Here is a 27606-nt window from a genome sequence, read left to right on the forward strand (position 1 = left end):
TTTGAAGGTACACAGTGAATCTTATCAGTGTTTGTGCACACTACAGGAAACCCAAGAGCATGTCTGATCAAAAGAAAAAACAAAATAATTTTCTTTTTTTTTTTTTTTTCAGTGATTTTCCTCATCTTATGATACAAAAAATTCTTGTGAGCCTTACAATGAAGAACAGTAAAGCTGCTATGATTTTTTTCCAAAATGATGCTAAGTGGTATGTTTTTAAATCAATCATAATAAATAGTTATGCTTATATTTGCTATTTTATCAAGCAGAGACAATGAAATGCATAAATGTTCCTTGAGCTCTTTTGCATCTTTCTGTACATCTTCAATACCCCATAAAAATAAGAGTTTTTGCAATTTGTTAAGATGCTTCAAGCAGATGTTGAAATATCACCAGATGTTGCTGACAGAGTCAAAGATTCATGTACTGAACAAAATATCTTAGGAAGAATAAGTTTCTCAAGCAATACAGCTAAATATTTGTCTCTTTACATACAAATACATTAGATAATTTTAACTCCATAATATATTTTTCAAATAAATTGTAACTTTATACAAATATCTATTCATGCTTGTTAACATTAACTTCCATTCTAAAGGAAGCATATATTTTAGGATTTTTCATGAAGATCAGAGAAAATCTGTAAAGATTAGGTGATTAATTTCTGTGTCCTCACGCTACTCAGTATTTGTGGCCCAGCTACATGTTACTTGAGTCTCTTGGAGTAATTCTAAGAATGCTGTTGCATCTTTCACTGATGCAACAGTGAATGCAAACATTCAAGCTCCTGGACTATATCCAGCTTGCTCTTAATGAAATTAAAGTGTGTATAACTTCTTGTAATGAAAGATAAAACCATTAGTTCCAGGCTTCTTTTGAATTTATGCTTCAGTTGTGTGAAGCAGATTGATGTCAGCTATCTCAACACAAACCAGTTGCTGGTACGTGAGCTGCAATAGAACTTATGATGCCTATACAGGCTTTATTTTTCCTTGTAGTTTCTTCAGACAGAGCTGAAATGGTAAGTATCCATTCCACAGTGAAAGTCACCTCAGAAATAAAAGATTAACCAGTTTCATTAACTTTTTAACAGAAGTTAAAATTTAAAATTTTAAAATTTTATTTTGCCTCTTTTTTTTTAACATTTAAATAATAGTGTAAAAGACTTGTGTTCATGGGCTGCTAAAGTAAAATCAATGTCTCTTGTTCAAGTGTGCAGCACTTCCAAGGAAAAGAGGAAAGCGATTTTTCTGATGTGGAAGAGCTTTATCTACAGACAACATTTGATGAAATGGATATTTTCACTAACTTTGCAGTAAACGTTGCAGATAAAAATGTGACTGGTTCAAGACTTGCCATCAACCAAAATCTTAGGGAAACACTGGAGCACTGCCTTTCGACAATGTCAGAAAAGCTTTTAAGCAGCTATGCTCCTGAGGTAAGTTAGAAATTACTGTTTCATCCTTATAACTGTGTTCCTAAACAATATATTTTCAACGAAAAATATATAGAGAATATGTAGAGAAAATATGTAGAGATTTTCATTTCTTTCGTTTCTAAAAATGAACTGCAAACATTTTAAAAACTGTTTTCAGTAATATGAAACAGAGAGCTCTGTGCTTTTGTACATCATTGGCAAACTGTAATTTCCTTAGGTACATGTATGTGGGAAACTACTTACTAGCTGTGTAGAAGTGGAAGTATGTGTGAAGTTGCCACATAGATCTTTGTTATGCTACTTTTTGAGATGTTTGCTTCAACTTCTGTGCCCCTGTAATGCTTTAAGCTCTTGCCAGTTTTCAACCAAGATTGAGGCACAGAGGTCTCACATAGGTTTTGTAAAAAGAGGCAGCAGTATAAAGGCAGAGAAAGCTGCAAATACAGGCTGTATTAACAAGAACACAGCCAGTGCTCAAGGCAAATGATTATCCTCCTCTTTTTGGTGCCCTCTAACTGTGTCTAGAATGCTGCATCCAGTTTTGGGCCTCCCAGGTCAAGACAGTGAAGGCCACTGAGGTGATTAAGGGCTAAAGCCCTTAAAAAGTAGCTCTTAAAGAATAAGGGCTAAAGACCTGTAAGCAGACACGGAGGGAGCTGGGTTTGTTCAGCCTGGAGCAGAGATGGCTCTGGGGGGACCTAACAGGCTTTGAGGGAGCCTCCCAGTGCCTATAAAGTTATCTGGAAGACAGCCCGGCTCATCACAGTGGTGCATTGCAGGAGGGCCAGGGACAGCAGGCATAAACTGAAACAACAAATTAACACTGATGCAAGGAAAGTTTTATAGCTTGAGGACAGTCAAGCAGTGCCACAGCTTGCCCAGGGAGATTGTGTAGTTTTCATCCTTGAAAAGTTGATGAAGACAAAAGCAGCAGGCTTTTTAAGTTTCCAGTTCCATTGACAGGCTAGCTTTGATTTTGATACAGTGCTGTGCTTCCTTGGCAATTTGTCGTTAAGGTCCTATAATATTTGGTGAGACAAAAGAGGGAGTGTTACGGTTTGAAACAAGATACGTCAATTAGGCACTGTAAAACCTCTTCCTGGTTTTGCATATGTAAACAGTGTGTATGCATGAGTTTCTCCATCTTTTTGTAGATACATGTTTTTAAACAACGTGGTAGCAAATCCTCTTTGGTCTCTTTCCCAGAGAAAGTAAAAATATTTATCTGCTCTTTCTTCTCCTTTGATCCAAAGAAGTTAGACAGGTAAACAGGGGTCTCCAGAATGTTCCTGCAGTAGATTTGCGGGCATTCACAACCCTACGTACCATTTGTTTGTTGAAATTTGTTGCTGCTAAGAAGAAACATAAATTTACTAAGATAGCAAGAGGCAGTGGTAGGAATGTGTTGTAGTCCATGTCTAGGCTCATACTACTGCTTGTCCCGGTGTGGTGGTTTTACTCAGCTGGGCAGCTCAGCTCCACCACAACTGTTCTCATTCTCCCTCCTTACGCTGAGGAGAGCTGAAATTATTACTGTGGTGGAACCTAAAGGACAGGGAGAATTTAAACTGTTGTGAAGGAGGGAGGCGTAAGGGCCACGGGAGATGCGGAGAATATTATAACATGGAGAGCCAAAAAGACTTGATAGGGAGCTAAGACAAATGCAAGATGCAGAACACTAGAATGCAAAGCTTCATTCATGCTGACAAAATATGTATATACAAGTGTTGAGAAGAGACTAAAGAATTTGTATTTTGCTGAAAAAAATCATATTAAACCACTGGTGCTTATACTGTGTGTTTAATTTAGTCTAAGCTTGTTGCTGCAGAACATCTTGTTCGATGTGTCAGTCTCTCAGTTGGTGTTCTCGGCTGCTATTGCTACACTGGTTTATTTACAGAAGAGGATGCCTGTAAATCAGAGTTGTTCCAGAAAGCTAAGGTAAGCAGCAATGCATTTGCAAACAACTTAAAGTAGATTATTAAATATAAAATCATTTTAAAAACTCTATTCATATTAACACACCTTCAGACCATGAATATTTCCCCTGATTTATGCTTAAAAAAAAAAAAAAAGGCAGAGAGGTTTAAATATGTTACTGCTGCTGAAAAAGTCAATGAATTCTGTCAATATACCAATATAGCAAATTTACAGATTCTAAATACTGGTGTGTTTCTCTATCACCCCTTTTAGAAAGATAAAATAATCAAGGATTTTTGAGCAAAAGGACCATTTGGGATAAAAATTCCTTTCATTTATAGTCTTTCATGCAGAATTTTTTTAATATGGGCTAAGCCAGTATGAAGACAGCTATTGTTGTTTTTATTGTTGTGTGAGGTGCTTTTGCACTTAAATATGGAATCCCGAAACTTTGCATTATGGACAGATACCATATTTTCCTTTCATGATGAAAATGTCAGTGTTTCAGGCAAGTCTGTGCCATTTACTTGTTGCTTCTGGAGCAGAATGTTTGGGGAAAAAAAAGGAAAAAAAATGTGCCCAAACTCGCTGATGCACACTGTAAATATCAAAGCTGTATGAATCAGAATGTATGAATGATAATTATGTCCTTTTGTCTGTGTGTGTGCTGTGCATTTGCCAACATATAAAGGAATTTAACTGAACTATTTGTTGTATTTTTATTAGTCTCTCATTCATTATGCCGGAGAAAGCATTTCTAACTCAAGAAAGAAACTAAATGAAGATGCCCAGATCAACTCACTGAGGACTTTGATAATGCAGTGTACAAAATGCTTATGCAATTGTACCAAGGTAAAGCTTATAAAGTAATTTTTGTTTCTTTCCTCATTAATGAGATCACAAAGTTGGATATCACATGTCATACGTGAAAAAAATGAATTAACCTATCTGTACATCTTACTTTCTTACAGAACAGTGCTAATAAGATGCTGTCTAATTTATTCCTGCATTTGTTAACATCAAAATTTATGAATGATCTTGTAGATATTTGCAAAAATCTGGTAAGTACATTCCCTATGTTTCTGAATGCAGAAATGGTATATTTCTTATGGTATAATAGTTTGGAGGCAAACAAAATAAGACACTTATTTCTATTTAACATTTGTATATTTTGAACACAGGCATAGGGGAAAAATGAGGACAAGTAGATAATATTTGATCAATATTAGCATGCCTGTGATTCAAAGATCGAAGCCGAAATTCCTTTAAGTGGTATATTCTTTATTGCAGCGCTGGATGCACGGGGGATCTCTCCACCTATCGTGCATACCCAAAGCAAAAAGCAGTCTTGAATTTATACAATCAATCTATTAATATTCTACAAGCACCTATACATATGCATTACCTATCCCCGCCTTCCCTCGCTTCTCATGCTAATTAGCCTTTTGGCACCTTGCGCCTGCGTAGAGCCTTCCAAGAATTGTGGGCAGGGGTCTTTGGGACGTGGGCAGGGGTCTTTGGGAGGAAGACCCCGAGTCTTCCTCACAGTGTACTTTTCACCTTTGGTCAGGAATCTGCTGAATTGGCAGGTTTCTTAATTGCAAGAGCTGGTTGTTGCTAATTCTTCCGTTTGTTGTATCTTTATAATGAATTCCAATGTCCAGTTTTGAGATTTATAGTCCTTACGTTTGTTTCTCTGTCCGTCTGCCGCTTCCTTATCATGAGTTTCAGTGTCTTGTTTCGAGATATACAGTCCATGTCTGGGGATTGTCCTTGCCTCCCCAATGCCTCCCCAATACCTCCTTAATCAATCCCCCCTTTTCTTTTCCCATGCAAATTCTTTTGCATCAGATACTTTCATTATTTACAGTAACAAAACAAAGCAGGCACCTAAACAACATGCACACAAATATTCCTAACACTACTAATGTGATTAGAGCAATGAACACTTGTCTCAACCATTGGAAATTGGGCAACCAGGAGGTTAACTTATTCCATATTTCACTAAAACTCCATGAAAGATCATCTTTACTGATCTCATGTAGGACCCTTGTCTGCTCCCATATTTCTTCCAGGTCGGTAGAGATCCTTCCACTCTGATCTACATACACACAACAACTTGTGTTTATTACTGTACAGACTCCCCCTTGAGCGGCCAGTAACAAGTCTAGGGCCATCCGATTTTGTAATACTACCTGTGATAAACTAGATACCTCTTCTTGTTGAGCCTTTATAGCATCCAGAGTTTTGTTTTCTAACTTCTCTATAATTGCAGAAATATTAACTATTGCCTTTTCCAATTCACTCACTCCTAACCATGGGATAAACCATCAAACAAAACTATGGAAAGCGGTGTGTCTCTCTACCAATGGATTGTTAATTTTTCGTCTGATTCTCCGCATATGATTTCTCAGGTAACCTCGAGGCACTACATCATGTACTGTCATATTGGGGACTACCGCTCCAAGAGTGCAAGTTCCCTTCCAATTCTCAGGCAAGACCTTACGGGCTGTATCATTGCATAGCCAATACCACCCTTTTCCTTCTGGAACTGGCCAGCTGGTTGAATTTGCCCAGCCGCTAGTCGTACTAATATCAATTGTTCAATTACAAGATGTCTGATTTCCCACATAAGTAGTATCCGTATTTATACAATGCTGTTTTCCTATACCCTTAGGCGGGTTACACCTTTGTACACATACATAATAGGATTCTAACGGCATGAAGCTACTCACTTCTAGTTTCAAAATTGCTTAATATTTTCGACCCCAAGATGTGTTTTCCCACAAATTAGTCCAAGATAAGTTTGCAGGCAAGGGAATCCCAATTAACGATACACCCTTATTCCCATGCTGTGGCAGATGGGTGCATACCCAACAGTTCGTCTTATTAGTTACTTGAGAAATTGTTTGTATTAAGGTCAGGTGTAAGTTCTCATCCCAAGTTGCCCACCCCGAATCCGAGAACTGCACCCCTGCAATCATTAGGATCTGGAAAACCGTAATTTTGTTGGTCCAATTGGAGTGGTGGTCTATATCCTCGCCGGGACCTTCTTCACCCTTGAATTGTGGATCCAAGCTGCTTGCTTCTTAATCTTAATGGCGGTGTGTGTTGTCAGTAATACTTGGTATGGTCCCATCCACTTTCCTTCCATTTTTCCTGTAGGGGTTGTCCTGAAAAAGTCTTTATATATATATATATAATTCCCGAGCTTAAAGGGGTGGATTGGTTGATCCAACCCTCTAGCCCTGGTCCCTAAAACAAATTTATGTACTTTATTTAATTGTTTCTGAAGTTCAGTTATATAAGCATATAAATATTCTGATCCTAACTGCGTTAGGTCCTCTCCACTAAATAGAAATTGCTATGGCCTTCCATATAAGATTTTGAAGGGACTCAAATTCCCTTTTATTCTAGGTTTAACTCTAATTCCAAGTAATGCTAAAGGGAGGGATTGAGGCCATGACAAATTAGCTTCTTATCCAATTTTAGCTATTTATTGTTTAATTAAATGGTTCATTTTTTCTACCTGTCCACTTGCCTGTGGTCTATAAGGGGTATGCAGTTGCCAATCTATCTTTAGAATCTTACTTATCTGTTGTACCACTTGTGCACAAAAATGTGAACCTCTATCAGAAGACATTGCTACTAGAATCCCAAAGCATGGTATTATTTCATTTAACAAGACTTTAACCACTTCTCTTGCTTTGTTTGTTCGACAGGGAAAGGCTTCAGGCCTTCCTGAAAACGTGTCAGTCAGAACCAGTAATAATGATACCCCCCTTTTCTAGGGAGTTCTGAAAAATCAATTTGCCACTGTTGCCCCGAATAATTTCCTTTACCGATTATTCCAAATTTTATTCTATTCTTGGTATTGGGGTTATTGTGTAACCAAATGCTACATTGTTGAGTTACTTGTTTTATCATATCGTCCCACTAATGTCTGACTCAGGCTCTTATGCAGTGTGCCAGCTCCCCAATGCGTTTTATTGTGTTCTGTAAGAACTATGGGCCATGTCAAACTAGAGGGTATTACTATGTGGTTATCTTTTAAATATACTCATCCATCTGGCTTCATTTTACCTTTCAAATCTTCAATTAATTTTAAGTCTTCTTTTGTATAATTTGGATATAGTTTGGATTTTACCGTCTGGTATCAAAGACAATGCCTTCACCTCAGTTATTTCAGCTGCCTGCTTAGCCTCTGCCAATCGATTTCCAATTTCAAAATCGGTGTTCCCCTTTTGGTGTCCCTGACAATGCATGATAACTACCTTTTCTGGTTGTTTTACAGCCTCTAACAATTTTAAAATTTCTTCAGCATACTTTGTGTTTTCACTGAGCGGTCAGCAATCCATGTTCTTTCCAAATTGCTCCATGAGCATGTACCACGCCGAATGTATATTTAGAATCTGTCCAAATATTTACCCTTTTTCCCGCTGCCAGTTCCAATGCTCTCGTGAGAGCAACTATCTCCGCCTTTTGAGCTGATGTTCCAGGGGGTAAAGGCTTAGACTTGATTACCTGCTGAGTAGTTGTTATAGCATATCCAGCTTTACGTTGTCTTTGCGTAACAAAACTGCTCCCATCCGTGAACCAAGTTTCTTCCGCATCTTCCATGGGCTCCTCCTTAAGGTCTGGTCGGCTGGAATACACAGTCTCTATAGTTTCTAAACAATCGTGAATCACAGGTTGTGCCGGAGCATCACTAAGAAAAGAGGCTAGATTCACAATATTAGTTATCACAATTTCCACGTTGTCCTGTTCTACCAATATTGCTTGATATTTCAAAATCATCAATTCTTGTTTAAGTTGTTTAAAGACTTTTTGTGCTTCTCCAGTCCAGACTAACTTTGACTGGTTAATCTTTATCAATTCACATAGAGGCTTTACCAATAGTCCATAATTATAAATCCAAAGGCGACACCAACCTGTCATTCCTAAAAAGGTTTGTAGCTCCTTTACCATTTGAGGTTCTGGAGTCTGGCAAATGACTTCCTTATGTTCAGTTCCTAGTTCTCGTTGTCCTTCCGAAATTTCAAATCCCAGATAGGTCACACTTTGTTGAGCCAGCTGGACTTTCTGTCAAGAGACTTGATATCCATTTAAACCCAGAAAATTAAGACAACTTATAGTCCATTGAATACAACTCCCTTTAGTCTCGGTAGCTATTAAGAGATCATCTACATATTGTAACAAAGCACCTTCAGTGTCCGGAGGCATCCATGTTTCGAGTTTCCTTGCTAATTGGTTTCCAAAAATAGTGGGGCTATTCTTGAATCCTTGAGGTAGTAATGTCCACGTAAGCTGCGTCTTTCTGCCTGAATCGGGATTTTCCCATTCAAAGGCGAATAGGTTTTGGCTTTCTGTGGCTAAGCCTAGGCAGAAGAAGGCGTCTTTTAAATCCAGTACGGTAAACCAGACTTGACTATTCTTTAATTTAGTCAGCAAAGTATAAGGGTTTGCCACTACTGGATGTATATCCTCAGTGATTTTATTTATGGCTCTCAAATCCTGAACTAGCCTATAGCTTTTTCATCTGCCTTTTTAATTGGCAATATGGGTGTATTGTATTCTGATTCGCATTCAATCAATAATCCATACTGTAAAAATTTATTAATTATCTCTTTAATTCCTTTCCTATCTTCTATCCTCAAAGGATATTACTTAACCTTAACGGGTTTCTGTCCTGGCTTTAATTTAATAATTATTAAGGTCACATTTTTAGCTCTTTCAGGGGTTTCAGTAGCCCAAACTCCTGGACATACTTGATCTGTGATCTCTAAAGGTATTTCACTTTTAGGGTCAGTTTGTATTAGTGCCAAGCTTAACACATTTGTTAGTTGTTCTTCTCCTATTCTTAATTCCATTTTCCCTTTTTCAAAGACAATTTCTGCTCCTACTTGCTCTAATAAATCTCTACCTAAGAGTGCCCATGAGGAGTTAGGCATATATAAAAATCTGTGTATGCCCCATTGTTTCCCTAACTTGTACTTCAAAGGATCACAAAAATAAGCCTTTTCAGTTACACCTTGTCCTGGTTTCAGTTAGAACAGAGTTAATTTTCTTCCTAGTAGCTGGTACAATGCTGTGTTTTGGCTTAGGATGAGAAGAGTGCTGATAACACCCCGATGTTTTAATTGTTGCAGAGCAGTGCTTATACCAAGCCAAGGACATCTCAGCCTTTTGCCCTGTCCTGCCAACAGGCAGGCTGGGGGTGCAGTAAGAGCTGGAAGGGGACAGACCCAGGACAGGTGACCCAAACTAGCCAAAGGGGTATTCCATACCATCTGACGTCATGCTAAACAATATATAGGGGTGGCTAGCCGGGGGGAGGGGGCCGGACTGCTCGGGGTTAGGCTGGGCATCGGTCAGTGGGTGGTGAGCAATTGCATTGTGCATCACTTGTTTGTACACATTATTAGTAGTGGTACTATTATCATCATTTTATTATTATTATTATTATTATTATTATTATTATTATTATTATTATTTTGTCTTATTAAACTGTCTTTATCTCAACTCACGGGCTTCACTTTCCATTTCTCTCCCCTGTCCCAGAGAGGGAGGGGGAGGGTGAGCAAACGGCTGTGTGGTGTTTAGCTGCCGGCCAGGTTAAACCACGACACATCTTTTACCCTAACATAATAATTCTGTGAAGGCATTAATGCTTGATTTAGAACTGAATATGTTGCCCCATATCAATAAGAAATTTCACTTCCATTCCTCCCCTAGCTTCATTATAACCAGTGGAGGATCCGCTAGGGTAGATTCCCCAAGTCCCCATTATTCCTGTTGAAATCAGGGGTCGATTACCCTAGGAAAAGGCTAGTCAATTTGTCCTCCGAAGCCAGGTCCAAACCGTTTTGTTTTATTTATTTATTTATTTATTTATTTATTTTCATTACATTTCAGAGTTGGTCTAAAAATTCCATAGGGGTTTCTTTTAGACCTTGTTGGAAGCATATTCTCAATTCCCAATTCATCCAGGTTTTAGTATTTACTTAACCGTTCATAATTTTCAGGATGATTCGGGTCTTAGTGGGGGTCGGTCAGGGGAATGCAATTGTCCACAGTTCCCTGAGCGGTCCCATCGGCAATCTGAGCTCGCACATGAACTCAGGTTGTTTTAAGAGTTAACTGCTTTTCTGTTTCTGTGACAACTCTCTCAGACCCATTGTGGTCCCTTTGCCCTAAAGGGCTAACACCCGGGATTTTAAGATCTCTGCCTCGGGCAGAGGCAGAACTATTAACATTCCTACATCCTCTTTCCCTGCTCATTCAACTTCAAACACCTTTAACACTTTCAACAACCCTTTTAACACTTCCTTTATCTTTCTCCAGCCTGTACTTCTCTAATGCCATCATCAAAGGCTCAGTCAGGGGCCAACTTAATTCCGTACCTTTTCCCACCAAGATGCTGAAACATCAGTATACAACATTTCATCCTGTTCTGCTTCTCAAAAAACAACATTAACTGTAGCAAAATATTATAGTTTAAAGCTCCATTTAGGGGCCACTTTTCTCCACATTCCAGCTTATAAAGCGGCCAGCACTGATTACGATATTTTATCAATGTTTTCCTGTTCACGCTTCCACCGGCAGATCCTCCAATATCCTTCCAGTGACTTCACAGAATCACAGAATCACAGAATTTCTAGGTTGGAAGAGACCTCAAGGTCATCGAGTCCAACCTCCAACCTAACGCTAACAGCCCTCCACTAAACCATATCCCTAAGCTCTACATCTAAGCGTCTTTTGAAGACTTCCAGGGATGGTGACTCCACCACTTCCCTGGGCAGCCTGTTCCAATGCCTCACAACCCTTTCAAACTTAAAACACATCCTAACACACTTTTCTTTAAAATTTCACTGCTTGTTTGCCCCCCCCATTTTCCAGTTTACACTTTCAGAATACACATGTTACTTGCAAAAGCGTATCACAAAACGTATCACTCACAAAAATACGGGCACGCATTATCTTTCAGTAGCGATGTCACAAAACTATTACTATTACCAGGAATATTGCCAAAATCACAATAGCAATAGTCAGAGTCAAATTCCACATGCGATAAGTCAGAAAACCGAACTGTGTAACACCGTAACGATATCTTTCTTATAACAATGCCACGAACCTACTATTACCACCAGGAAAATAGCCAAAATCACAGTAACAATAACCAAAGTTAAATACCATACTCCCTGAGTCAGAAAACCGAAATAGACAACACAATTCCAGATGGACCTTAAAGCGAGCTCTTTCCTTAAGGTCCCCAAATATACTTATGGTGCTTACCACAAAGTATATACCAAACAGTGCCTCGCAGAAGATCACCTTCTGACTTACAGACAGTTCCAGATACAGATGGACCCCAAGGTCCCCAGATATACTTGTGGTACTAACCACAAAGTATATACCAAATACTGTCCTGCAGAAGTCACCTTCCGACTTACTGGACAGTCCCAGATGACCGGTCTACCAGAAAACCAAACCAGAATAAAGAATATACTCACTTACAATGATGGGGTCCTTGTCTGCCTCCGCAGTGATCCGGTGAGTCGAGGAGTCCCTCCGGGAAATCCCGGGGGTACCCTAGGGAGTCCTGTCCCCAGCGGGTCCTGCAGTCCGGCAGAGAGGTTGTCCCATCTGGGGTGCCAGATTGATTCAAAGATCGAAGCCGAAATTCCTTTAAGTGGTATATTCTTTATTGCAGCGCTGGATGCACGGGGGATCTCTCCACCTATCGTGCATACCCAAAGCAAAAAGCAGTCTTGAATTTATACAATCAATCTATTAATATTCTACAAGCACCTATACATATGCATTACCTATCCCCGCCTTCCCTCGCTTCTCATGCTAATTAGCCTTTTGGCACCTTGCGCCTGCGTAGAGCCTTCCAAGAATTGTGGGCAGGGGTCTTTGGGAGGAAGACCCCGAGTCTTCCTCACAGTGTACTTTTCACCTTTGGTCAGGAATCTGCTGAATTGGCAGGTTTCTTAATTGCAAGAGCTGGTTGTTGCTAATTCTTCCGTTTGTTGTATCTTTATAATGAATTCCAATGTCCAGTTTTGAGATTTGTAGTCCTTACGTTTGTTTCTCTGTCCGTCTGCCGCTTCCTTATCATGAGTTTCAGTGTCTTGTTTCGAGATATACAGTCCATGTCTGGGGATTGTCCTTGCCTCCCCAATGCCTCCCCAATACCTCCTTAATCACCTGTTCATATTAAAAAACAATGCTATTTTTGGAAATTTTTTATATTATTTAATATTGTTAAATAATATATAGATTTTATGCCATAGAATTTCTATAACACGACATCTAACTTTAATGCATGTGGAAATGTTAAGAACTTTTTTTTTGTTTGTTTGTTTGTTGGGTTTATGTGTCTTAAAAAACACTGTAGAGATGTTTTTTTGTAGATGTTAAATGTTTGAGCTGTAACTGGCTCTCTTCTCTTTTACAAAAGTAATCTTATTTTTATTTTTTACAAAAGTAATCTTATCTTTTACAAAAGTAATAGGATGGCACATCACTGGGTTTACTACAACTTTTGAAACTTCTCATTTTGGCAGATTGTGCTGTAGTCAGGTCTAGGTAGGCAAAATCCTTTTTTTTTTTTTTTTTTTTCAGGTTAGGAGAACCTGAGGAATTTACCTTCTGTTAGCTTCTCATCTAGTAGGGAAAACAGTAATTACTGTGCTCTCAAAAAGGCCGTACGCTGCCTTTTCATTTCTGTGTAATTATGAAGTATGGTGGGAAGTTTGGTGTCTTCCAGAGAATTATTTTTCAACTACTAACAATGTCCTTGGCACCGTAAAACACAAAAACATGTCTGTCTCAGGAAGTTTATGTCTTGAAGAGAATAGTTCAAATACAATTCACATGTTTAGAAGACAGTTTTATCATGAAGAGTGAAGTGCATCGCTTCAGTGTAGCCCTTATTTTCTTCACCTGTTCGAGTTGACTGGAAAACTGTAGTGTCTTTCCTCGTTCTATGCTTATGTGTTTTCTCCTGTCATTAAAAGCCAACTTTAAAAGAATATTGTGTTTTTGTCAGATGACATTTACTGGAAAACCAAGTGACTTAGGAGAAATGGATGTAGTGGGGCATGATCCTGAGGAGAGTATAATGGAAACAGATAACCAGGTATCTGATAATCTATTTGACGGTCATTCAGTGACTGACGTCAGCGGTACAAATGAATCTGGTGACATGCAAAATGTAACAGGTAAGCTTTCTCTCTGTCCAAAACTATTTGCGAAAGATTAAGACCCCGCTCTCCTGCCTTGTTTTTACAAATTGTTCTTTCCTTGAATGACAGTTAGGTATCATGTTGTTCTGTTTTTAGTCAGGTAATAGTTGAACCAGGTACATTCTAAACAATTTTTGTACTTCATTAGTGTTTTAAAGATATTAATCAAGTACTCTAACTCATCTGGAAATGAGAAGTTTATTTTTTATTTTACAAATAGTGAAATGCAGGAATCTAGTTAACTTGCTCAAAGTCAGAAGTTTTGGAAAAGAAGAGAAGGTGTGTCTGTAGACTACCTGTCTCTGTCATTAGGTTGTGCTTCATTTTCTTAAAAGTAGTCCTTTTTCATTTCTTTTGCTGATCAGTAATTCTTGGCAAGGTCAGCTTTCTTGTATCAAAAGTAGGAGGAGGAACATGAATTTGTATGTTCTTAGGACAGGTGTTTATTGCTGTTAAGACCTATAAGTACTGATGTTCTCTTTCATTTTAATTTGTTTCTTAAAATGATGCGTATTTTAGTGTCTAATCAGGACTATGGTTTCTGTTTTGTTATTGGAAAGGAAATCATGGTGTTATACTACTGCAACAAAGAGCTGGTCTGTTTTCTCCATCATGCTGAATAAATGTGTTTAGAAATATCTTCTCCAGCCATCCAATAAATGGTTCTAAAGTTTGGGATTGCAGAAAGTTACTCTAAATGTGGCAGAGCTCTAAATGTGACAGGAAATGACATTTGTAACTATTTCTTTTAGGTTATAATTGAAATTTGGATGAGGACATTAATATAGTGGTAATTGTCATAATTTCACTGTTGGGGAAGCTTTGAATCTGTAGTTTAAAATACATCCTAAGTAATAGTGAACAGCACAAAAAAAATGGTTCTGTTGTGTTCATTGTACTTTGACGGGAGAATAATCCATCTGTATGAGCACATAACATTGAAAGCATCTGTTTTAAAGAGGGCCTTTTTAGATGTAGGAAGCATTCAAGAAACTACTTACTGTTGCAGTATCTGCTTAATAACAAATAAAGGTTTCTAGTACTCTGTCTATTGTAAGAACTTAGTTTTGTAAAGGCATAAAATGTTATAAGGCTTTTTTGTTGTACTTGGAGAGGCATTTCTTACATGTGAACCTTATTTTCAGGTGCTGTGAGTCCATTAGCTGAAGAACAGTTGACAAAGCAGGATTTACTCCTTCTTGAAATTTTGAGGTTCTTATGTATTTGTGCAACTACAGTCCAAACTCGCACAGTGAGCTTCCGAGCCTCTGATATACGGAGGAAGCTGTTGATGTTAACTGATAGGAGCGTCTTTGACAGTGCTAAGCCATTGCATCTGCACACGGTGAGTGTGAGATTATTTTACAGAAGACTCACCTCTGTTCCAGTACTGTTTTTAAAATTGTGAATTTTTAGTGCCCTTTCTCTTGTCATCAGTCCTCTGAGAAGATCAGAAAAAAGGTACTTCTGATGTTTTGAAGTGTGCTGGGGTAGACGGGGAAGGAGCAGTTGGAATTTGTTGTAAATTAGAAAATAAACAGCTGAGAAGTATAAACGTCTTGCCTTTATCATTAATTATTTGTTAAATACCTAAAAATGGTCTCTGTCATAGAATAGGATCTGTATTTTAGTTTACAAAGGAAATATTTTTGGTTGCAAAACACAAAAATTTCATAAGCAATGTTACTGTGACAGTGTGCATAAAAAGATGGTAGGATTCTAACACGTAAGAGCTGACATTAGGTATCCTTACTGCATGATGACATTCTATGTGGCAGTTACTGAAAATGTCTTCTAGTTTTTCTTGTAGTCTATTTACTTTCTTAAGAATTATTTTCCATTTTGGTTCTTTTTTTTTTCTTTTTTTTTTTTTTTTTTTGTTGTCTTCCCCAGTACTTGGTCCTTTTGAAGGAGCTTCCTACTGAAGAAAACCTCTTGCCTGAAGATGAAGTTCTTATGCTTCTTAAACCTCTTTTGTAAGAGAGAAACTATTTTAGCATTATTAGAGCTATTTTAGTTCAACAGCTACAGAATTTGAGAACTGCTTAGTGGTTCAAGATTTTTTTTTTTCTTTCTTTGTTTCACAGTGCTGTGTGTTCCTTCTACCGTCGAGACCAAGATGTTTGTAAAGTAATTTTAAACAACTTGCTGCCTATAGCAGTAAGTTTGGGCCAGTCCAGCGCACATGCAGAAGAGACAGGGGATGCTCAAGGGCAATTTTTGGCAATTATTGAAGCCTTTTGGTATGTTTTATCTATTTAATGCAGAAGTCTGTTTGCTGGGCATAAGATTTTTAACTTCGTTATCCACGTGGTGACTGTGTGTCTTACTATTGGTATCCCATGAGTCCATGTGCTTTCCCTTTATCCAGTATTTAACTTTCCAGATTTCTATGTCATATTTGTATCAAAGTGTCTTTACAGTCCTTAAGATGATAGTGTTATAGAAATAAACACTACACATTTGTATATTAACAAAGATTTTACTCTCAACTGGATAAGCATTACAAGTACTGGATAACAAATGATAACTTGAGCAATCAAAAATAAATATTACTTATTATTGTAGATTACCAGGAAAATCATGAAATCCTGCCAAATTTACCTGTTAAGCACAAAAGAATGAACTGCAAGCAGCAGAAACTAACTTGTTAGAATTTTCTCAAAATAGTTGGCAACTTTTTCATTTATTCAAATGTTCCGTATTTCAGGAAGCTATCTCAAGGAAAGAGATGCACGGCACCAGTAAGAGTAGCGCTTTTAAACTGCATGAAAGCCCTGCTTGAGGTAATCCCATTTTTATTTAAATTCATTAGCATATTACATATATACTTACGATGTGCTTGAAAACAGTTTCTAAAGATTTTTGTGCATACATCAGTAAGTATATCACTGTAAGTATTCTGTATATTTTAAACCTCAATATTCATTTTTTTCAGGCTGATCCTTATTCCAAGTGGGCTATCCTTAATTTAAAAGATGGAGATCTTCCTGTGTGTGATGCTTTCCCACGTTTTCTCGCCGATAGTCACCATCAAGTTTGCATTCTTGCTGCAAAGTCGATTACCAGGTGATGATGTAGATATTTTTTCTGTTTATAAGAATAACAGTAATTTTCACTTTAACTGGGTCTTACTTCTGCTACTGTATACCTGCTGTTTCTAGTAGTTCTGGGGCATTGATCTTGAGGGAATATAAAAGCCTATGAAGTATTCTGTGTATATATATGTGTGTGTGTGTATATATATATATAAATATATGTGTATATATATATATAATTATGTACATATATATAAACTGCGTATAATTGTAATTTTTGCATTAGATGCATTATGCAAAACTTGAATATGAAATAGTTGTTTATCCTCTAGAAATAAGTTGGTCACATTGTGTAGCATGGAAACTATTTTAAAGGATCTTGTATATTTGAATACCATGTACAGTTCTTTCTCCATTTCTCAAAAAAAATAATATAATGGAACTGGAGTAGGAGTGGAGAAGGGATGTTCAAAAGTAAGGAACACTTTACACACATCAGTTGTTTGCGTAAATTGTAGCCCTTCAGCATAAAAAGAATTGAATTGCAGGAGATATTATATTACAAAATCTGGAGTGGAATAAAATGAAGATTATTAGTCTTTTCCAGTTTCAAGACTATGGTACATCAATTGAAGCTAACATGTTCAAGATTCTAAAAAAATATGGTTTACTTCATACAATATTCAGTTATGATGATTATTATCCTACTATGTTCAACTGTCTAGATGCCCAAAGTTTACAGGGGCTCAAGAAGTGACTGGACAAATTCATGAAAGAGAAAATCATTGAAGGATACTAAATATAGTCACCACTTCTAACTCATAATCTGCCTAGGTCTCCAGTGGTCAAATATTAGGATGTTTTCAAGGGTGTTATTCTACATACAAAGCAAACATATGGTGACCTTTCTTAGGTATCTGTTGTTGGTCACTTAGAAATAGCTAGAGTGATGTTTGGTCCAATCCACTATGATGTTCCAATTTTTGTAGCAGAGTGAGTTGTGCCTTTATCTAAATATATATATATATATATAATACGTATAATATATGTATATACATTATATGTAAACACATATATATCTATATATATTGTATACTATGTGTGTGTATATATAAATATATATATATATGTATTTGAGAAACTCTTTATACATGTACATTTGTTTAGTAAATGTATTCCCAACATATTTCATGAGGCGGAATGTTCCGTTGTGACAACTAGTTGAAGTTTAGATTCCTGCACTGGCAGAGATTGGGAAACTTTCATTTCAGTTTTTAGCCCCAGCAGATAATCTTCCTGTTACTGAAAAAAGTTTGAGGGAGAGGAAGGAAGGACTGCTATATACAAGAAAATGAAGAAGAAAATTAGAGTGTATAGAAAAGCAGAATCTTATTATTTGCTTTGCACAATATGCACCAATTCTGTAGACTAAGTGTTATGCTAATAATTATTCTTTTTTTGAAGTTTGTTTCAAGATGTGAAACAGAAAGATTCTTCTGGATTGTCAAAACCTCTTCCCTTGAAGCTCCAGCAAAAGGCTTTTGAGAATGCCTATCTCAGAGTTCAGGAAGGAATGAGCAATCTGGTAACAACATCTAATCATTAGTTTTGCCAAATTTTCAGGTTGTGAATATGATGACTTTTGAAATAAGTGTGTTTAGCTTTCCAAGAATATTAATTCTTCATGGTTTCTGGTAATCTGAGGTGGTGGAACAACGTGGTAATCCTTTATACGTTCAGTCAAGTCTGTTTTGTCCACGTTAAAAATCTGTCAGCTTTTTCAGTGTATGCTTTGGACTGTATAATGCTACTTGTTGCAGATTTTACTCCTGTAACATTTAAGAATCAAAGGAAAATGGAACCGTACTATTCTAAACAATATATAAATAGTGAATAGGTGGCAAGGTAAATTTAAATTATGTACTTTTACAGTTCTGTTTTTATACTACATATTTTGGTAAGGTAATGTTTCCAGTGGTATTAGGATACTGATTTCCACAAAATTAAAATTTGCTTAAAATATAAAATATTCAGATGAAAATTCAAGTAAAAGAAAAGTATTTTTTTTTAATAGCAGTAACTGGAAATGTAGTGGTGTATATTACTGCAGAATTTCTTTAACTATTAATATTTCTATTAGTGTCTCATTTTTCCCTCTTCCTTGCTACCATGCCTAGTCATCCATACTTTCCATAATATTTTTTGTTGGTCTATCATATTTCCACCTGCTGTCTCTATTTGTTGTGTTTTCTCTCTTTGTTGCACTGGGTTGCTGTCCTGTAGCTTGGGCTTGCTGTTGAGGCCTCATCCCTGTGATCTCGTTCCATCTGTTGCCTGCAGACTTCTGTTGCTCCAGCTCTTCGTTGTTTCATCTATTTTCTCTGTTGCCCCAGCTCTCTGCTCTGTCACCTCTCCTTGCTGTCATCTCTCATTAGCTTCTGTCCTTGGTTCAGTTTCGTGTTACTTTTATTCAGTATTTGTCACTAGTCAACACTGTGCATTAGGAAAGGAAGAACTGTATTTGAATCACAAGGTGGCTCTTGCATGTATGCTTTAGTGGTTTGTGCTTTTCTCCTCACATGGTAATACATATGTTATTATTAGGAAATTAATAAAAAATAATAATTAAAAAAAAAAAACTTGAGGAAAATCCTGCTGCTGTGTCTGCTTTAGAGGCAGTAAATTTTGCAAAGGAGCAAGAGGAGACTTGTTAGTGTCTCAGTTATTTGTCTGCTAAGTGTGTTGCCTTTGTTTGAGTTGCTAATACTACATGTGAACTAAAGTATATGAGATATAAGCTTGTATGCTAACATGCTGGAGGCAGTAAATTCTGGTTGAGAGGTGGAGCAGACAGCTGGGGGATTTAATTTTTAAGCAACCAAAGCAGTATTTTCAGAAGTGTTTGTATCAGCACCCTTTGTTCTAATTTATTAATTTAGTTCTTCAGATATTTGATTGTTTTAACAATCAATTTGTTTTAACAGCATTAAATTATTTTAACAGAATTTTTATGTAAAGTCTTCATTATTTCTTCCTGCAGGTTAGTGACGGTGCAAGTTCTGAAGATCTCTTGGATAAGCAGTGTAACAGAAAAGCAGTTTTGCTGATGCTTGTAACCATGGTTCTGTGCTGCAGTCCTGTATGCGAAAAGCAAGCTTTGTTTGCTATTTGCCAGTCTGTGAAAGAGAATGGGTTAGAACTTCACCTTGTGAAAAAGGCAAGTAAAAAAATCTGGTTTATATTTAGGTTATAAATGAAGCAAAACAAATTTGTAATGGTGCAAAATGCTTTTGTCAATTTTGAAAGTTGTTTTTTTTTTTTTAATGCAATGCATGGCTAATGTGAGACTTAAATATCTGAATGAGTTTGTAATTAAATCTAATAATCTGTATAATGTTAACACAGAAGTAATGATATCATAAAAAGCAATTTTAACAGTAAATCCTGTACCTTAAAAGCACAGATCTAAAACACAAATAGATTTTTGAACATTAAAGATTTCAGAACTCATTAAAAATTCTTTCTATCCTCTAAAAGTAAGTTGAATTTTCCAATGTGGAAAATATGTAAAGTAAATGCAGTGTATTGGAAGATGGTATGTGTCTTGATGAACTTTTATGTTGCTGTTCATAAGGCTGTACTGAAATAATTGCTGTTCGTACTACAGTCTATCGTGCTGGTCATTTTTTTGATGTGTATGGTCTCTCATTTTTATCACTTTCTACTCAATGTCTCTTGTTCTATGTGCAGTCTTTACCCAGCAAAATATATACCAGTTTGTCCTTTCTTTGCATGCTACCTCTTCCAAGGCAGGTATAGTTCTTGATTGCCTTCTTAGAAGAAACAGAAATTAAAAAAAAAAAAAAAAAAAAAAAAAAAAGCTGAATTACATGAATAAGTGTTAAAAGGGTAGGGGGGTGGACAAGTAGTACTTTCACTATGCCATTGTATCATGTATTGTTTGTGCTACTTTATAATCTTATTTAATGCACAGGTTTTGAAAAAAGTATCTGACATTTTTGGCTATAAAAGTATAGAAGACTTCATGACATCACATTTGGATTATTTGGTGGTGGAGTGGCTGAAAATAAATGACAGGGGATACAACCTATCTGCCTTCCCTTATGTACTTCTGAACTATACTAGCCTTGAGGAATTCTACAGGTAAGTTTGCTATATGAAAGCAGTTTATCTAGATTTATTTACAATTATGACACAAGGTTTCAAATACCTAAATGTAGTTACGCATCAAGATTTTACTGTAGGAAGAAGTACTGAGAGCTTTTCTAATGTATTAGCATCTTCTATACTATAGTTATGCTGCAAAGACTTTTTGTGTAGCAGTAGCTAGACAATAATTACAGGCTTAGTTATAGAGGAATCTAGTGGAGGAATGGTATTTGCTATATTATGCTTGAGATTTTTTCAAAAATGCAATTCAAGGACATTCTGGAAATGTATTTACTACGTGTAGGTCTTGTTACAAAGTTTTGGTTCCACACCTGGTCATTAGAAGTCAATTTGAAGATGTGAAATCACTGGCCAACAAGATTGAAAAAGACTGGAGGCAGGTTTTGGCAGACTGTTTTCCAAAGATACTTGTGAACATCCTCCCATATTTTGCCTATCAAAGCCACGGAAAGAGTGAAGTAGCACAGCAAAGAGATACAGCTTCTAAAGTGTACGACGTGCTTAAGGATGAAGACTGCTTAGGGAAACAGGTATCAGTTTTAAATGCATAAATTGAGTTGTATGACATGAAGGAAACTCCTATATATATATTTTGTAAAAATACAAATAATTCATGTTTATAGATACGAGATTATTGTTGTAATACAGCCAAGCTAGCTGAATTTGTATCCCAGATTTTTCAAGTAATTGGGGTTCAATAGTATCCTTCAGGCAGACAGTATCTGAAGTATAATTTATTTCAGAACGTGATAAAAAGAAGTTTAATTATACAAGCCTGAGTTCCCCTGTTACGTATCTCTTTATGTAAGTCATGTTTTCCTCCTAAAATATTTTTAATACTTCCTGAAGGCTCTCCTTCTTCCCCAGAGGCAGACTGTATACAGAACAAGTAGTAAGAATTAATCTTACTTTTATTTTTTTTCCAAATGCAAGGGCAGCAATTCTTCTGCCTGTGACTGTCATAGGTAAGACCTAACCAGGCGTAATTTCTGAATAAATTGTATGTCTTGACTAATTCAACAAATAGAGAATCCAGACAAGAAAAGATGGGTTTTCACAGAAGGAAAAAAAAAGTGTTAAATTATTTTAGCTAATTTTTTTCTTACTAAAATACTATTTTTCTTCTTCTAGGAAATTGACAATTTATCTCATAATAATTTATCAGAAATTGTGGTTGAACTGTTGATGACCTTACATGAGCCACTTAATGAGGAGGCAGAAGGGTCTCATCTCAGTAAATACATAGGGTAGGTATTTGTAGATTTTAAAAAATTTGTAGTTTTTTTTTATGTATTTCTATAACATTATATATGAGTGTATTTGTATAACATTGTGTATTAAAATGTGCCCTTCAGGCATAAGAAGAGATAACTTCGAAACTGAGAATTAGTGGACTTTATTTTCATTAGTGATGATACCTTATGTGCATCCTTTCTAAATAGTTATTCCGTGATACCAGGAAAGGGGAATCTCTCTACAATATGTCAGTTAATGGAAAGAATGAATAGGTGGGCAAGATAATTCCATTGTATGTTAATAAGCTCTGGACTATGGCAATGTTGGATTAGATCAATTTAAACTAGGATGGAAAGCCACCCTGTAAAATTTTACTTGCAGTAAAATTAGCCAGGTTTTAATGACTAATTTCAAGTCATTCTTTCAAAGGTCTGTAAATACTTATAAGTCAGAAGTGAAAGTAAACCTTTTCTTAGCAGTTCCTGTAGTGGCTGCTCTTGTACTTGGTAAGAAAATTGCTTAAACAATGTCAAATTAACTAATTCCTGGCTAATAGAAATATTTGAATGCTAAAAATAGTTTCATTTTCATTTTTAGATTTTCCTCCAAGGTACCTTATATTAGACATATTTTTTTTTAGCAATATGGTCTTTCAAAAAAAGAATAAAAGAGTGTTAAAGAGAAATGAGACCTTGAAAACTGCCTTAAAGGTGCAACAGAGTTAAGAATAAAAAGTGTGTCACTCTGCTTGGTGTTTTGAGAGCTTCTCACTTACTGAAAGTAGAAAGGATTTCCTAGGACTTTTCCTTCTATTCCATGAGACATATGTCATTTAACACATGGGGTTTGATTCTTGGGGAAAAAAAAAACAAACAAACACCACCTCTTATTTTTTCATTCAGGGAACTGGATCCTTCACCTAATCCTCCTCATTTTCCGTCTTACGTGATTAAGGCAACCTTGGACTATATTAGCAGCTGTCATAAAAGCAAATTAAAAAGTCTCATAGCCGTTCTTACTAAAAGCCCTGTAAGTATGTAAAGTATGTAATAATGACTTTTTTTTTTTTCCTTTAGAATATAAAATTCATTTTATGGGTACATCTAAGTTTAGTTAGACATTTTCATCATGTATATTTGAGGAAGAAATACAAACTTAAACACATTTCTCTTTTTTTGCCTTGTGAAAAGGAAGAAGTCCTAAGTTCTGGGATATGGTAACCTCACAAAAATTCCAGGGCTTAGAGTATAATTGCATAATGCATATCCAGTAATGTATAAATGGAATTATATTAAAGGCTGGGGAAATGTCTGTATACCAGATACAATTTAGATGTAATTTATTTATTTGGCAGATGTCTGAAAAACATTCTAAAGTAATTATGTTTGGACAGTTTTTTTCTAATTACTGTCTACAATTCAAATATTAAAGTTAGCTTCCCTTAATGACAGTGTAAAATTGTTTAGTCTGTCATATTTTCAAACACTTGATTTTCTGTTGTTAATAGCAAATAGGAAGGTGTATAAAATGATGCAGCATAAACATATTCCTGTTTTCTAACATAATTCCTTATAAACTTATCTTTACAAAGATAATGCTATTTTATTGCATATGTTGTGAAGAACACAGCTTACTTTGCCCATCCATAATGACTCTAAAAATAAGAAGAAAAAAAAACTTCATGAAGCATGTTTGTCTAAAACTTCTAAGCGTCAAAGTTAGTACTGCCAGCCAGTGGAATAAATTCTAAATCTTTTTAACGTCTTTGTCCATATAGATATGTCTCCCTATTGCTTAGCTTTTTTTCTTGATATAAAGTATATATCTGTTGGCATTATGAATGATCTTTTTACTCATAGTTCTATTTATTTTTAGGATTCATTCCAGAAAATTCTTCTAGCCCTTTGTAAACATGCATCAGATACAAACAATGTCTACAAGAGACACAGAGTTCTTATAATTTATCATTTCTTTGTTACTCTGTTACTTAAAGAGATAAAAGATGGTTTAGGAGGAGCATGGGCTTTTGTCCTCCGTGATGTAATTTATACCCTGATACACCACATCAACAGCAGGTAAATATGACAATTACGTCATGGGTGTCAATAATCCGAAAGCCTTTTAATTTTTTTATTTTGTTCCCTTTTGGAAATATATTCTTCTGTATGCTTTTTACTTGTTTTTTAAAGTGTTTCAGTCAATTTGTGTGTTTTTCAGTTCTCCTTTATCTCCTGAGCTAAATCCGTAGAGCCTTGATAATTTTTGTTTAGAATCAAATTTTCCAATAAAGATTCTTCATATTCCTCTTTTTCCTCTATTCTTCCCTGTTATATAATAGCTTAATACTTGAGACAATGGCAATTTGTATTTAATTAATTTAATTTTTTGTTTCCTGTGGCAGACCTGTTATCAGAGACATATCCGTGCGCAGCTTCTCACTGTGTTGTGATCTTCTTCATCATGTTTGCCACACAGCAGTTACATGTTGCAATGATGCTTTAGGGAGCCACCTCCACGTTATTGTAGGAACACTAATACCTCTTGCTGTGGACCAACCTAAGATTCAGCAACAGGTAGTTCTGAGTTGCAGTTGTTTGTATTTATTCCTTGTCTGTTAGCTTTTAAGTTTATGTTCACTTCATAAAAGGAATTCTTAAATTAGTGTTCAATTTCAGTTCATTTTTTCTGTGCTTTGTAAGTACACAAAGCAATAACATCATAATGTTATTTGGCATGTAACTCTATACCTATAATTGTTTAGATAAAAATGTCTACTTTTGGTGTTTCTGTGTTCTGTATTTGTAATGCCCATGGCTTTAAGCAATGATGGAGATGTATTCCATCATAATTGCTGAGGTTACTCTATCACTTACTTTCTAATTCTCTGTTTACTTAACCTATTAAACAGTTACCTTTTTTAGTTCTTAAAGAGCTTTAATGCTGTCCTTATGCCTTTCATGTCTTCTTTGAATTTCTGTGTCGGTTTCAGTCAGATATGAAAGATGTATAAAACCTTCAAGGTAAGTTTCAGAAAAAATGTTCTCAGTAGAGAAGAGACACCAAACCAGTGGTACCAGTAAAGAAAAAGAAAGACAGAACATAGCTATATGTAAACTGCTGGTGATGGCAAGTTGGTTACAAGAGATCAAGCAGCCAAGCAGTAGCCTACAAAGCTCTCACCTAGCCATGGCCACACTGCTTCTTGCCTTGTGGAAAATTACGCAGGAAATACAATGGAGACCTTTGGAGGGGGAAGCTGTTTAGAAGACAAGGAAGAAATAGGTGCAGAAAACAGATGTCAGTGGTTCAGCTGTTTATCAATTAAAACGATACTGAAAGTATATTTAGCACTTCATCCTTAACAAAGAAATGAAGCAGTTTCTGTTGTGTGACAAGCTTCGTTTTCCTTCTGGTGATAACTTGTATGTGGGGTCTGCTGGGGATGGAAATACAGTTAGTTTCAGAGACTTCTAATCTCTAGCTGAAGGTGAGAAACGAGTATGCTTCTTGCACTTGAGTCCTCACACTTGCCTTCTAACTTACTCTGGTGACATTTTACCATATGTTGGTCATGGTTGCAGTGTAGCAAGCAGTATGTTGACCTCTTAATGCATCCAATTCAACTGTAGAGCTACACTGGTTCAGCTGATAATTACCCAGTAACCTTTTTCCCAGCCCAGTGGTCACCAATCTGATGTTTTATAATATCTCTGTGCAAATAATTTTACATGCACAGCTGTGAAAGCAGTATGTCAGGGCATCCCTGGGCAGAAACAAAGTGGGGAGGACAGAAACTTCTCCAAATTCAAACTGCTATCATGTGAAATCTTCTAATTCTTCTAATGTTTCCTGCAGGGATGTATTTCCTTTAGTGATGACTTTTTAGTTTCTTCTATTTTCCTTCCAGCATTGAATGGAAGATAGTCAATCATTTTCCAATAAATACAAGTGTCGAAACAAAAACCTCATCATTTAGATTGTAGATCTTCAAAGCTGCCTGTATTGAATATCCAGTTGCATTCATTAGTTAGTAAGTACAGCACAAAAAAAATGCATTTTTCAAAGAAAATATGTTATCCCTTATGCAAGCATTTATTTAAACTGTAGACCTGCTATGAAACAAATTCTGCCAGAGTTCAGAGGTTTGGACAGTAAATCATTATTTTAGGCATTTGTTGGGATTTCAAATTACTGACACTACATAGTAGAAATTATCAATTAGTAGATAAAATAGAAATAGTAGAAATTTTAAAAGTCCCAGTAACATCAAAAGGCCTGCTTGGGTGTAGTGTGTTGCTAAATCATACTCAATATTGTATTGCCCAATACATGAAATGAGCTTTATCAAAAGACAGGATAAAACTGTAGGTTGTGATAATACACACTTTGTTATCAGTTAGGAAAGAGGCAGTAGCAAAAACTCCTTTTTAGAGCATGCCTGTGATTTTCCTATGCCTCTGAAAATTTTACAAGTTCTAATATTGTAAATGAATTATCTTTCCAAGTTTTTTATAGAGTTCTCAGTTTATTGAAACTAAGAGAAATGCAGACTTTATAACCTAAAGAAATACATCTCCAAAGTGTTTCTCTTTTTTACTTTTCATTTACTTTTTATGTTCAGGTCCTAGGCTTATTGAAGTATCTGGTGATAGACAATAAGGATAATGAAAATCTGTACCATGCAATCAAGCGCTTAGATCCTTTTCCTGAATATTCCGCTTTTAAAGATTTGCGAACAACTCAGCAGAAGATAAAATACAGTAAAGGACCATATTCTCTTTTGGAGGTAATTACATTTTAAATTATATCTCATGGTGTAGTGGTTTTTGCAATAAAACTTTTAAAAGCAAAATAGTTTTGGAACTATATGTGTAATTGAGAAAGATTTAAATTAGATGTGAATCGTTTTTATTGCCAGTTTCAGAAATTGAGGTACTTCTAGGTCTCCATTCTTATTTTGCATCTCTTAATCTCCACGTTGTGGACTGCTGTGTACCACTTCTTTACTTGAAGCCTTTATTTGTGTGTAACCTGTGCTTAATACAATCTGTTGTTTTGCAGGAAATGAATCACTTTCTCTCAGTTAGTGCTTGTGATTCACTGCCCTTAACAAGACTTGAAGGACTGTATGATTTACGCAAACAGTTGGAACGATATAAAGATCAGATGAAGGATCTCCTGAAGACTTTCCAGGGTACAGACATCTGATTATGTGTTTTATTTCATCTGTATCTGGTTTTCAATGTGTAACAGTATAACCCTATTCTAATTTGACATCAAATTTTGTGTCCTCGTTTTTGGTATGTTTAGCAATGTAACCTTATTGCAATTTCACATGCAGAGTAGAATGGCATGTATTATTGATACAAAATCTGAAATATCTCCTGCAGAGCCTGTTATAAATATTCTATGAAGTGTTATATGACAGACAGGGTAAAATGCCCATATAGTTCTTGGAGTGGGGCATACATTATTGTGAATGATGAGGATAATGTGTAAGTATATTGTTATATGGCTGCTTAATGAGTTT

At 36.1% G+C, this 27606-nt stretch overlaps 1 protein-coding gene across 3 annotated transcripts in view; it reads left to right on the forward strand.

The window, feature by feature from the left end:
* Positions 1–27606, forward strand: part of ATM (ATM serine/threonine kinase) — a 76703-nt gene that overhangs the window by 13755 nt on the left and 35342 nt on the right. For all 3 annotated transcript variants that reach the window (XM_082762662.1, XM_082762663.1, XM_082762664.1), the window contains exons 12-32: positions 113–208; positions 1213–1438; positions 3248–3379; positions 4085–4210; positions 4330–4419; positions 13416–13587; positions 14757–14956; positions 15505–15587; positions 15699–15854; positions 16322–16397; positions 16550–16680; positions 18114–18234; positions 19690–19866; positions 20644–20813; positions 21124–21370; positions 21972–22087; positions 22979–23105; positions 23952–24151; positions 24478–24649; positions 26698–26862; positions 27138–27270. In XM_082762662.1, coding sequence (XP_082618788.1) covers positions 113–208; positions 1213–1438; positions 3248–3379; positions 4085–4210; positions 4330–4419; positions 13416–13587; positions 14757–14956; positions 15505–15587; positions 15699–15854; positions 16322–16397; positions 16550–16680; positions 18114–18234; positions 19690–19866; positions 20644–20813; positions 21124–21370; positions 21972–22087; positions 22979–23105; positions 23952–24151; positions 24478–24649; positions 26698–26862; positions 27138–27270 — 3116 coding nt within the window. The remainder of the gene's footprint in view (positions 1–112; positions 209–1212; positions 1439–3247; positions 3380–4084; positions 4211–4329; positions 4420–13415; positions 13588–14756; positions 14957–15504; positions 15588–15698; positions 15855–16321; positions 16398–16549; positions 16681–18113; positions 18235–19689; positions 19867–20643; positions 20814–21123; positions 21371–21971; positions 22088–22978; positions 23106–23951; positions 24152–24477; positions 24650–26697; positions 26863–27137; positions 27271–27606) is intronic.

This window comes from Aythya marila (assembly GCF_965140915.1).
Source record: "Aythya marila genome assembly, chromosome: 1".
NCBI lineage: Eukaryota > Metazoa > Chordata > Aves > Anseriformes > Anatidae > Aythya > Aythya marila.